The sequence below is a fragment of the Musa acuminata genome, chromosome BXJ1-9, assembly GCF_036884655.1.
Source record: "Musa acuminata AAA Group cultivar baxijiao chromosome BXJ1-9, Cavendish_Baxijiao_AAA, whole genome shotgun sequence".
Lineage (NCBI taxonomy): Eukaryota > Viridiplantae > Streptophyta > Magnoliopsida > Zingiberales > Musaceae > Musa > Musa acuminata.
Window position 1 is genome coordinate 14,864,891 of NC_088335.1, and position 13,349 is coordinate 14,878,239.

The 13,349-nt window shown below is 44.4% G+C and overlaps 1 protein-coding gene across 2 annotated transcripts; it reads right to left on the minus strand.

The window, feature by feature from the left end:
- Positions 1–2,231: 2,231 nt before the first annotated feature.
- On the minus strand, positions 2,232–12,420 carry LOC135586558 (bZIP transcription factor TGA10-like). 2 transcript variants are annotated; one of them, XM_065083347.1, is made up of 11 exons: positions 12,054–12,413; positions 11,314–11,417; positions 10,578–10,630; positions 10,359–10,496; positions 10,223–10,288; positions 10,066–10,125; positions 9,904–9,981; positions 9,717–9,789; positions 9,375–9,646; positions 8,324–8,563; positions 2,232–2,687 (listed from the first exon to the last, which is right to left on the minus strand). In XM_065083347.1, exons 1-11 carry the CDS (start codon positions 12,227–12,229, stop codon positions 2,538–2,540), a joined length of 1,410 nt encoding a protein of 469 aa, XP_064939419.1. In that variant the 5' UTR covers positions 12,230–12,413; the 3' UTR covers positions 2,232–2,537. The 2 variants fall into 2 exon arrangements, with proteins under 2 accessions (XP_064939419.1, XP_064939420.1); XM_065083348.1 differs by lacking the exon at positions 8,324–8,563 and having other exon boundaries at positions 12,054–12,420.
- Between the last annotated feature and the right edge of the window lie 929 nt (positions 12,421–13,349).

Sequence of the window (13,349 nt, forward strand, 5' to 3'; positions counted from 1 at the left end):
CCTTTTAGATTAGTGGATCTCTATCCAATAATCTAAAATGGGCTCTTATTGGATCTCGTTCATGGGATCCAATAATTCAAGGGGTTATTGGATATCCAATAAGACAAGGGCTCCGTCGGATATCTCATATCCAAACCTCTACTCATCGCAATGCCTACCATATGTGTGTGACCCTCTAGGCCCAATATCGAGCTGGCCGTGAGTTATACCTGTCAGAACTCCTTTTAACTTAATGAATTATTATCTCTGTAATAATTCACTCGACTCATCGACTACGGATGTACTAGGCCACTACGCCATAGTCCCCAAACGATACAGGGGAATCCAATCCATTGGACCTATCTGTCCTCAGTTACCGTGTACCTATAGTCCCTCATCCATCTAATATCCCAGAGACCGTATATCGAGCATGGTGCTGTCAGACCCATACGGTTTCTACTCGAGTCTCGCTCTAATCGGATTCTCCCGGAGAACTCTTTCTCTCTCAACCCGAATGACCCTGGCCAGGGATTTGTCTAAGCAAGAACACATGGGATATTCCTCTCATGACGCTGAGAGTGGATGATCCTCTATCGACACTCAATAGCCCTCGTAAGGTCGACTACCACTCCCAATGACCAGTTGTACTAGATCTGGGACAACCAAACCTATAAGTCTGGTATCAAAGAGTGGAGCACTCATACAAGACATCCTTGGTGTCTCAAATTTAAAGACCAGATACACCACTAGAACTATGAAATCGCTGTCTGACAATAAGGCATCATCAACCATCCAGCATTCCGTAAGCGGATCAATCAGTGAACTCATTCTCCAATGAGCACCTATACTATATCCCTAATGTCCCTACATGAGCAGCTATGAGACCAACTGCATCCATCATATGGATGGGTATACAGCACACCAGTCTGTCCGGTTATCACAATGTCCCTCTCGAGTAACCTATGACCGGGATTATTTAGGATCTGTGTTTAAAGGTGAATCGATCTCATTATCATGATCTCATCACGATCCGATTCCCATTGCACAAATCCAAGGACATCACAATATATATATATGCATATATGCAATAGTTATAAAGTGATATATGCCAAATATAATAAGCAAAAAGATTCTGTATTAAGTCACACGTGCCATCACTCACACGATTGGCTTGCTAGGCACCTATGACTAGCAGCTCAGTCCCCCGACCAATGACTCGTCAGTCCCAAACCTGAGCCCGAGTTCAGTCACTCGGCCAACAGGTTCAATATTTGCCCGAGTCGCGTCGGTCCCTCGACCAGCGGCTCGTCGGTCTCGAACCTGACCCCGAGCTCAGTCGCCTAGCCAATAGGTCCAATCCCTCCCTGAGACACGAAGCACGACTCGCCAGGCAGCCCCACGACAAACCAGCTTGACTACCCCTCACGAGTAACCAATCCACACGTGGCACTCTTATAAGCCAAACGTGCCCCTTGCCCTCTTGCAACCTCGCCCTCTTGCAAGGACCCGTGGCACACTTCGGTGGGGGGGAGAAGTGATAAGGTATATTTTGGGCCCCAGCCACATCACAACCAACATCGCATCATGCCCCTACCAAGTCAGCACGAGGAGTATTTCTATGCACCAAGACAAGATCCGTACCGAGGCACCTCTCGGTACATCTCGTCCCGGAAAGCTTAGGATGGCGCCGTATGGCACCGTTCTATGCATTCCGGGATGGCGGTCGCACGAAGGTACCATCTCGCCACTCGGGGAATGGTCGTCACGCCAAACCCGTGTATAGCCGATCCTCACACAATAGTATAAAAGTTCTTGACCGACATCCGGCCAGGGAGAGAAAAAAAAAAAGAAAGGAGGAAACCAATCACTAATTTAATCGTCGAGGGGCCAAAGTCGGGAAGTTCCCGACGAGGGCCTTCTGTGCAGGAGCGTTGCCACACCTGAAAGTGTGACTACCCTGATCGAGAGATGCTCTTCCCGACGACGACGCCCGTGTCCCGACCAAGAGGCGTTTCCTCTCAGACGGCATCGATATCCCGACTTGTGGACGTAATCAGTCTCGGCGTCTCGTCCAACCAATCGTGAACTCTCGACATCGACCCGTGGACCAAGCCGTGCTGACGCATCGACCACGATACACTCGTTCATCAACAAATTGTTCTCAACTCCAGCTTGAGTTATATAAACGAAAGGATCTTCTTTTTCTTTTTTCTTCTTGCTTATAAGAATTTAGCTCCGGCTAAGAAAGAGGGGATAAAAAACAAATTGACTATCACCCGCCAATGTCTCTGTCACCGTCGGCAGATTTTTCGAAGACATGCAGCGATTTGGAGCCACACACATACTAAGATAGCTCTTTTTCTTTTATCACCCTCCTCCACCTTGTTGTTCTTCAACTTCGTCCTCCACCTTTTATCTCTTCTTCTGTTTCCTACCTCACTTCTCCTTTACAAAAGTCACAAAAGATGGCCAAGAGATGACGGTCGTATACAAATAAGTTTGACCCTCTTCTGGTGTCTGACCTCCACTTGCATGCAGCGCCTGCAGGGTTCTTCCGCTCACTCATGTCTCGGCCGGGCGAGCCACAGAGAGCTCAGTGCACGGAGGCGGTGGAAGTATTCCGCAATGGCTAACAAGCATCGCGCCATCTGCCGGGTCGTCAAGATCTGGTAGAGCCGGTGAAGCGTATGCTGCCTCAGGTTATCTGCCTGAAACCATTGATTCGCAGTGTTATATGCTTATCACAGCAAACCACTTGTTCTCCATATATTTTGCTCATAACATTATTTTCTATGATATAAGAATGTCGATGTAGATTGCAGAACAAAGCTCTATCGTTTTACCACCAAACCATGATAACAAGTACCTTAGGACTAGCCATGACAGTGGCATGATCAACCTAATTCACCCTGAAAGCCGTCGTCCCACGTACGTTGACACTCACAACATTACCCCACATTGTCCCCACATTTTGGTCAGGATGCTAGTGCTCGTAAAAGTAGATCTACCAAGTAAACGGGGTGTTTGATGTAATGCTCATATATACCCATATTTTTCAATTTTATTCATGCTTTACATAGCATGTAAAGAGTTGATAGTAGACTTAATAGCCCAATTTTCTTTGATTTTGATGGTCATCTTAGACTTGCAAACAAATATTATGTCATGTGGGTACTTGTGGAGATTTTGATCTATAGTGGATTATTTTGGACCCTTTGTTGTGCGACCATTCGGAGCTTGTGAAGTATGTTTGTAATTTGCATTAGCTATAAAATGTTTACTGAAATGATTGCTTGTGGATCCCGAATAAAATGTTTTTTCTAACCCGTTTTTTCTTTTATAAGTTCTAAGGGACCATAGAAGATTTTGGGGAGGCTGACCTTTGCGGACAGACACGCATCGGTGCTGCACAACTTAGGTAAAACCAGCTAAGTGCATTACATATGGTATCAGAGCAAGATAAGCATACATAGAAATACTTGGCATGCAAATATAAGGGACCTAGCAGGGCTACGTTAAGGGCAGCCAACATTTGTGACAGTTTAGGGGAAATGGGCATGGAGATGTAAGAAAAAAGAGTTACTTAGAGGAGCGGCCATTTAAGATTGACATTCAGATGAATGGTCAACTCATTGCACAAGAGGCACCACGAGAACAAGTAAGTTGGGAAGAATGCATAGCACACAAAAGTTGAGATGGTTGAGTTCGAGCTACGGCTCAACGTTAGCAACCATATTTGATGGTGCTCAAGGCAAGCAAGACACTTAGTAAAGGATGAGTTCGTTCAAAGTGAAATGGGTTGCTCAGTGATCAAAAAAGTTATGCAAAGCTCACAGAGGTGAGGGGAATGTTCGTGGCCATCCCAAGGCGACTGAAACTTAACACCGTGGAGCATTGAAATTTTCTCTTTGGCATGAGAAGGATACATCTATAGGAGGCTGAAGTGTCAGCGAGTTTAGCAAATTGCTAGGACTTGAGGAGTGCAGTAGGAACTGTATTGGCAAGGAGTCTCAATCTAGCAAGTGTATTTGCGGGGGTAGAACAATGCACTGTTTGTTCAGCGAGGCGGAGTAGTCCAAGGGGATGGTGGTATCTAAAACTTCTAGAGGGAAGGATACGAAGAGAGAAGTTACTCTAACGAGACAGATACCTTGGATGGATAAGTCTCGAGTTCTCTAGAAGGAGAATCATGTGCAACAGACCATACCTGTTGAGGAGTACCTCAAGACAATAAACCTACAAAGCTCAACGGACTGAGCAAGTGGCAAGGAGACATCGTATGATCTCATATAAGGTAATGCATTGGTAGATGCATTGTGAGATTAAGTGGGGGAGCAACCCAAGGTAACACAAGATGAAGGCACACTTGAAGCCAATATAGAGATCAGACTCAACGGAAGGTTGACCCATGGAATAGTAGGCACAAGAGCCACCATCAACTCAATGCAAATCGAGGAGCGGAATAACTTGGGTATAACTTGGTGAAGGGCTAAGCCGTATGAAGGGAGTTGGCATAAAAGATAGAACATGGAGCAGAGGCACGAAGCTTTCCTTAGATAGAGGTCAATGACATGAACTCTTGTAGAGGCAAAAGCGGGATCATGTCATTCCATAGGTCCTTCATTCTAATGGAGCAAACTCATCTTGTATGGTTCCAAAGACGAATGAAGCTTCGAGACACATGCATCTTATCTTGGAAAAGCATTTGACGAATGAATCAAGGCGACTCAACTTGCGGAGGTGAAGTTAGGTTTAAAAGGCCTTGACACTAGGCAAGAGGATATGAAGGCGGGTACTCTTGAAGAATACACCATAATATTGTCATTCGAGTTGCTATGAAGACAGTGGTGCATAGTGGAGATTGTGCTGGTGAGGATAGAGGCATATGATCAAGACAATAATATACCAATTTCAATAAAGCCGATAGACTTCAAAAACTACTATGCGATGGACTATCTTAGAACTGTGCTTTGTTTAGGTGTAACCCGAGAGCGGGTGGACGAAGGTCAATTATCGGTGGAGCAAACATAATCGAAGGTGGAAGAGACTCTGCGATGTGATGGCAGAGGCCACACGTGGAGGAATCATAATCCAAGTTCATCCCATAATGATCAGAATGTAATGTAGATGTCACCAGGAGGCAACATGGTACAACAAATCATGGTGGAACAGTTCGTGACAATGCGATACATATGAAACTAGTCCCGTGAGGGACTAGATCATACGGAGGTATGATCGAGAGCTATTAGGAGCTCCACTTCGGTGAATAACATGATTGCAAGAAAAGCTATGGATTCAAGGAGTAAATGTCATAGTATCGCAAAAGTGGGTCTTTTATGCGTGTATTGAATTTTATATCAGATAAAAGCTTTGGTCATCAGCATATAAGGGTTGTATACCATCGAGGGAAAATTTTGAATGCAAATACTAGCGAGTCCCATAGGGGGGAGGGGGTGGGGGGAGGTGGTAAGGGACTTGATCATACAAAGGTTTGATTAGAGCGGTTGGAGAGTTGGACTACTCCAGAGCTTATATTTGCTTAAGGGAACTCGATAAGTCAAAGGACAAAGCCGAGTAAAAGAACTTTGCTACCAAGGAAGATAAGAAAAATAGAATCAGTGCAAATCCTATAATATGATGGCAGAGGCCATACATGGGAGTTGCAGTCTATCTTTCTATCGACCAAGGAGAACTACTCAGAGAACACAGAGGTATTGAAGTAGGGGGTCGAAGAGGGCGAGGAAGCGATGACGAGTCTAAAGGGACTTAGCTACCCAAAACTAAGCATTGATTAGAATGGAGGTGGACTCGGAGGAGTACTACAGTGCCATAGAGGCAGATCTACCGATCGTGAAGAAAGGGACACAAATGCGAGATGACGGATAGTAGAGCCATGGGTATGGCAGCGCTATGGTACCGTAGAGACGGGACTTCCAAAAAGTCATCAATCCCTTATTCTCATAGAAGAAGAGCGCTTAGTCATGAAAGGGGTCGAGGAGATGGAGAATATAGAGGAAAACTCTAAGTACCGAAATAAAGTTGAAGGGTAGAAGCCAGGGAACTTCGTAAGACCAGTATTAATGAACTTCTCATCAAAATAGCTAAAAGTTGAGGACTTCGGGTCGATGCAAGAGTGCTCAACCAAGGATCGAAGTAGACAATATACAGTGCTATACCTTTGTGACTCAAAGGAGTAGGTGGCAAAGATGATAGAGAAGACGGTACAATCCTAAAGGTGACTAAAACTATTAGACTGGCTCTAAGTTGGGATGAAAACTTCTTGCATTTTAGAAGTTTGAGCAAAAGAGTGGGTGAAGGCTAGTAACAACTCGATGCACAGAGTATAATCCTCAAGAAGGTGGGTGAAGTCAAGTAACATTTGTCTTCTCAACTCTTAAGAGAATGGGTGAAACCGAGTACCCCAATTCTCTTATCTATCTAGTAGAGGAGCTCTACATAGGTTCAAAGATTATTCAAAGAAATCTAATGGAAGACAATAGTTGTCAAAACCTCACCAATAGTGATCAATGCTACTAGGAGTAGATTATCCACTTCATTTCCTAACAGAATACTAATCGAAAGCAAAAGTAATACGAACATACTTAGAAGTGACGACTAATTGAAAGAAGAATCAATATGCAAATTTTACGGAGGAAGGACCCAAAAACTTTAAAGTCTGTGAGGCGATGCTCGTCAAAGCTCCAACAAGCATCCACCTAGTTCAAGCAGCATGAGACATTTGAGAGACTAGCATATAATAAGGATGATATTTTTCTTTATTTGAGAGATCCGCATAAAACAATATGGATCATCACAACTCAACCGACCTTACACTAGAGTCAAAGTCATTGACAAGTTGAAGCAACATGGTAGATCAAAGTTTAACTACTCAACAACAATGGAGGAGTGCAGTTGAGAGCCAAGAGACACATTGCAATTGGAGTAGAAAATTGAAGACTCAGCAAAGGCAAGGAGATGTAGCGTCTGTAAAGGCTTCGATGAGGACGTCGAAGGAATAAGTGAGGGAGAATGCCATAGACAAAACTATAAACGGGGTGTTTGATGTAATGCTCATGTATGTCTATGTCTTTCGGTTTTGTTCATACTTTGCACAGCATGTAAAGGACTGATAGTAAGCTTAGCAACCTATTTTTCTTTGGTTATGGTAGTCGTCTTAGGCTTGCAAATAAAGATTATGTCATATGGGCATTTATGAGTATTTCGGTCTGTAGTGGACTATTTTGGACCTTTTGTTGTGCGACCGTTTGGAGCTTATGAAGTATGTTTATAATTTGCATTAGCTATGAAGTATTTTCTGAAATGTTTGCTTGTGGATCTCGAGTGAGGCACGTTCTCTAACCCGTTTTCTCTTTTTTAGGTCCTAAGAGACCATGAGAGGTTTCGGGGGGATTGACCTTTGCAAATGGACACGCAAAGGTGCTTGTGTGTGCCACACGACTTGGCAAAACCAGCTAAGTCCGTGATAAAGTATCCACCTAATTCAAGCCGCATGAGGTATTTGAGAGACTAGCACATAATAAGGATGGTCTTTTCCTTCATCCAAGAGATCCGTAGGAAACAATAGGGATCATCACAACTCAACTGACTTCACACCAGAGTCAGAGTCATTAGCTAGTTAAAGCAGCATGACTGATCAAAATTCGACTACTCAACAACAGCGATGGAGTGCAGTTGGAAGCCAAAAAGTGCATTGCAATTAGAGTAGAAGATTAAAGACTTAGCAAAGGCGAGGAGATGCAGCGTCTGCAAAGGCTTCAACGAGGATGTCGAAGGAATAAGTGTAGGAGAATGTCATAGACAAAACTGTAAACAAGGTGTTTGATGTAATGCATATGTATGTCCATGTCTTTCAGGTTTATTTATGCTTTGCACAATATGTAAAAGGCTAATAGTAGGCCTAGCAGTCCCATTTTCTTTGATTTTGGTGATTGTCTTAGGCTTGCAAATAAAGATTGTGTCATATGGGCACTTGTGAGGATTTCGGTCTATAGTAGATCATTTTGGACCATTTGTTATGTGACCGTTTGAAGCTTGTGAAGTCTGTTTATAATTTGCATTGACTATGAAGTGTTTGATGAAATGATTGCTCGTGGATCCCGAGTGAAACGCTTTCTCTAACTCATTTTCTCTTTTGTAGGTCCTAAGGGACCATAAGAGGTTTCGGGAAGACTGACCTTTATGGACGGACACACATCGGTGCCGCATAACTTAGGCAAAACCAACTAAGTATATGACGTTATGTCAATCATAGTCTTGGGTGGCTACCAGTGTGATTGCAAGGTGACGTTATGTTTTCATTAGTATATGCAGATCTGAAGCTTACTTGTCCGATGAAGCCCTCCAATGTGGCAAGCTTGTTCACGGCGACGGCCATCTGACCCATGTAGTTGTCCATGTGAGAGAGGCAGCTCAGTGCGTCGGAGGTGATGGTGTCGGAGAGAGATAGGTTCAGGGCTTCCAGCCCTTGGCTGAGAGCTTCCTCCGTCTCCTGCGTCGACTGCTGCAGTCCGCACACCCCTAGTATCTGCTGCTCCGTCAATGGTTCGATGTGTCTCGAAAGCATCTGAGGAAGCATAATATACCGTCAGGAACGGTTAAGATCTTAACACAGCTACAGCTCTCTTGTAGCATGCAGTAACAACATGATGCTCTCTCTACACAAGAAGCTATTTGAACCCTTCTACGTATGCCAAGTTCCAGGAAGCACCGTATTTGAATGATATCATCATTCATGGAAATACGAAGATAATGTATTGCTTTCACGGTTCAGCAGTCGTGTGACTTTTATTTATGGTCTGATTCAACGTAACTATGTAAGGTATATGAACAGAAAAAAGCCTTCTTCCAGACATTTTTGCCACTGAGTGCCCACCACCCCTCGAATTGTTCTGCAACATTGTGGCACTGCACTTGATCCTTCCATCAGCACACGTCCTCCGAGCCCATTCCTTGATGAAACTAAGCACCAACTCCATCATCCTATAACATTTAATATGCAAACTAATAAACCTCGTCGCCCATTAATGGCTGTAACTATTTCCCAAGTGCAGTTGTTCGCCATTAAACAAATGGCAATGGAGTAGACGTCGGCAAGACCATATGATTATTCAAATGATAATTTTATGCACTGGGGTGATGTCAGTCTTAGTATCCTATGCTAGTGGTCCTTTTCAGCTCATTAAACAACCAGCATCGTCTATTCAAACCCTTATTATACTAGCATGTGTTCTATGTTAGGTTTAGAATGGCAAAGGGCACATTATTGAGAGGTCAAGGGTTTGCTGGATCTTGGCCAGTCCCAAAATAAGAGGATGCGCGCTTTTGAGTGCTGGTTTTATGTACCCATGCATGCATGCAAGAGATGTGTGAAGGACCTTGATGAGCTCGGAGGGACGGAAGCCGCCCATCCACATGAAGCAGCGCTCCGCGGGTGTCATCCACACGCCGGAGATGAGGTGGAAGACGTCCGACTTCGTGACGACGCTCTTGAGATACGCCATATGATCGTAATGCGCGAGGCAGCTGTCCACAAACATCTGCAACTTGTTCTCCGGCTGCTGCTCTTCCACCGCCGCGCGCAGCTCGCACATAAGCCTGTGGTGCTCCTCCAGCCACCTCGAGTACTCCATATCGAACACGGCTGCATCTGAAAGCAAATTATATGGGTTAGGGAAACAATTCACCCTCATGTCAGTTTAGCGTACGTAGGATGATACCTGAACTTAGCCCACCGGCAAATGTGGGGAGGCCTTGATCCTCGAGGAGAGCTCCGCCACCATATAACAGACCCTAAAAGAAGAGCGTCAGTTTTAGTAAGAGATCGAAAGAGGAGTTGAAATGGTTCACTGGCGCAAATATATATATGTAGAAAGAAGTGTGCATGACTGTAAGACTAATTGTTACTTGTCCTCTTGCCCTTTGAATCTCTTGTTCAAGCTGACTAAGTTTGTTCCTACTGCTCTCCAGCTGTTGAATATAAGCCTGTAGCACGAAAAGAGAGAGGAATACATCGACACACATAACAGGTTTTGGGTGAAATATTGTTGTTGTTAATTGACTGATCACCTTCTTCCTGAGCCTGCTTTTCCTGGCTGCCTCCCTATTCTGAGCAAGCCTTCTCAACGTCTGCTCACAAAGAAAACAAAACACACAGTTGGAGAGAACTTTTATTTGTAAAGGATAAAGGGGAAGGATATATATGGGAAGCTTTCGATGAACTCGCTTTAGGATCTGTTGTCTTGGGCCCTTCACTTTCTGCAACACATGTGCTCTTTCGGCTCCCTTCCTTCTGTTGCCACAGAAGAGAATGAAGAAAATAATATGAACATGACCATACTAATGAAGTTGTTGCCTCTCACCTTGACTACTACTTTGGTGTCCTTCGACGACTTCTCAGGCAACTCTGGGAGATCATTGGGACTGTTTCCTAGTTCCATGGTCTGATCTGACGACTTCTTGGAACCACTGGTTGCTGGAGAAGCCAAGCTTTTTCCACCCTATGCGTATTAAACATCATATGAGCTACCGCCCAAAGCATGAGCAGCAAGAAATTAAAGATGAGTCCTAATTTCGCGTACCTTTGTCGAAGTCTGTACATGCATGGGCTGCGAAGGGAAAATGTTCAGAGTCTCTGCACGTATGAACCGCTGTAAGCATCAAATCCCCTCATGTTGCACCTCAACACCATAAATGGAGAGTAGTTCTTCTTTAAGAATAAACGTGACAGCCTCTAGATTCCAAAGATACAACCACGACAGAGAAATGACACTTCTTCAAAGAAACTCGTGGGGGATTGTGTAAGTGCGACGGAGAGATGAGAGAAAAATTGGAGTTGGAAAGAGACGAGGGCAAATGATAGAAAGCATATGGAAAAAGAAATCGATTTCTACACCTTTTGGGACAAGAATTTCCAGGGCAATCATGACTTGTTTGATACATGTCACAGTCTCCATCAAGAGGAGAGGAAAAAAAACCTTCAAAAAAATCAGAAAATTGAAATTATTCTTAGATGTCAGATTTCCAGTCTTATCAGCAAAAATCCGGTCAATTACACAGTACGACAAGATCTGTCAGACATGGTGTTCTCATGACCCCGCCCCCCCCCCCCTCCCCCTCACCGAGAACCAAAACAAAAAACTCTTCCGAAAGGAATCTAAACAGCTATCTGATTCCCTCCCTCTTCATCCTACCCTACCAGTTCTTTTCGTGTGATAGCCTTTCTGGCATCGGATCGGCATGTGACACAAGAGGAGATCGAGAAAGCCAGTATGAGATAGAATTAAAAGAAGCCAAGTGTAATCGAAAGGGACTCACGTCGTTGTTCTTGACCTGATATCGAATGATCCTGCTCATCTAAAGAGAAGAATAGAGCTTGGTCCAGCTCTCCCAAGTCATAAGCTCCAGCCTCCTTGCTCCTCCTACATCATATCAGTACAAGATTTCGAATAAGCAAAGGATGACCAATTTCGTTCGGTGCTGCTACTGAAATGAAACTTGAAGCTAATTAAGGACCAAGAAAAAGAAGCCCACTCTCCTTCATTGAGTTTTACTCAATATACTCGTATTTCTTATGACATGATGACCAGGCAACCTAGATTCTTCAGCTCATCTGAAATTTTAGTGCTTGTGTGCTTAAGCGTGTTCCACTTAATTTGCTCTATGACAATTCTACTTCGCGTTTTAAAGTATACACCGATAACAGGACAACCACCAACCTTTCATTTCCTACCAAAATCAAGGCACCTCAAACTAATTGTACACCCACGTTATATTGAAACTTCCCTAGAAAACCAGGTTCCTGTAGAACGAGCTTAGTGTTCTTTCAGTTTATTCACATGGAATACTAGGATTCTAAAGGATGTATGAAGTTTCACCTACCGAGAACCAGAAATTCTCTCCGTTTACTCCAAATTAATTCCTACTGATCGATCACTTATGAAAAGAAGGGCCAAAACAAAAGACAAAAAAAAAAAAGCACGTGAAAGAAAGAAAAGAAAAGAAAAGGAATTTTTTGGGACATGGCAAGTCTTCAGCTCCGACAAGATGGTTACTACATGAGGCTTCCATGCATGGAGGAAGATGAAGAAGAAGGATGAATCATGGCGAAGGAGATCTGCTGCGGCTGCTCCTTGCTGAAACTCCCCTCGTTTGCCATCAAGATCCTCCTCGCAAGAGCCTCCCTTTTCCGGATCTTGATCCTCTCTCCATTAATGGCTCGTTCTCTACTCATTGGCCATCTCTCTGCGCCTCCAAAATGGTATGAGAAAGCCGATTCTTCTCCCCCTCTTCTTCTCTCTCACTCTTCCCCTCCCCGGGGTTCGTAAAATTAATCTGCTACTCCCAGCGATAGTGGCAGTTTTACCCAAAACATGAAGACTCGAGAGGCGTGAGTCAGGTTGCTTCGAGAGAGATAAGACGGGAGGGAGGTTGGTAAAGTGACCGCCCAAACGGACAATACCACGCAGACAAGGAACGCCGTGGACTAATTGAAAGTTACTCCCGACGGACCAACGTGAGTGCCACGTCCACAGGTGACCTGATCCCAATGGCGGTTGACGCTCTTATATGTGGACCTAATTGTCATCAAATCGAATAATCATAAATCTGATAGGCCATACCGTCCTCAAAAAGAATAAAAAAAAATAGTGATCGTATTAGGAAATCTTCGCTCGACGCATGAAATTTCCGTTTAATTTCTCTCCCTTGTTACCAGCAGCAGATGCAATTGAATTTTTCAGGCAATATATACATTATTTAATTCAAAGGATCTGGTCGACGAGCTGACGCACGGACCACGCGAGCATGACCGTCCTCAGACGTCCACGTGTCGCTGTGACAAGGCCAAGCCCCGCCGACAAAGATGGTCCCCGCTCGGATCCGATGGCAGCCCGGGAGTGGGACCAGAAAGAAAGGACGGCCCAGATCTTACCGGCCGCTCGTACTCGGCGCACCCAAATACGTGGCCCACTAAGGAGAAGGTAGCAGACAATGGGCGCCGTATGTATGTCAGTTGAACCTTTAAGCCTCTCCTTGCATTCCAACAACTCCCGTGACACGGACTTGGCCTCTCTGCAACTGCCGCAGACAATAAATATATAGAACATGACAAACGACACTAATCGTATTGTTCTTACTCGATCAAGATCAAACTTGACAACCAGAGCGGCGAAGGAGAGAGGGTCGTCTGTGTTGTACATACCGGTGTCTATACGCTGCTGCGGTGGGCCGTCAGCAGCATGCATGTTCCTCCTTGTTAGCCAAGACGAGATGACGATCGATATAAGCTTAATGGTACGAATGATGTATTTAGTTAAGAGGCTACTAACGACACGAGGGGAGTAGCAGCAAGT

Excerpts from the sequence above, each read along its gene's own strand:
- LOC135586558 (XM_065083347.1), bottom strand. The coding sequence starts at position 12,229 with ATGAGTAGAGAACGAGCCATTAATGGAGAGAGGATCAAGATCCGGAAA. Across the intron at positions 10,126-10,222 it reads CCAAGACAACAGATCCTAAA|ACGTTGAGAAGGCTTGCTCA; the intron begins GCGAGTTCATCG and ends CTTTGTGAGCAG. Across the intron at positions 8,564-9,374 it reads GTCCCTCCGAGCTCATCAAG|ATGCTTTCGAGACACATCGA; the intron begins GTCCTTCACACA and ends ATGCTTCCTCAG.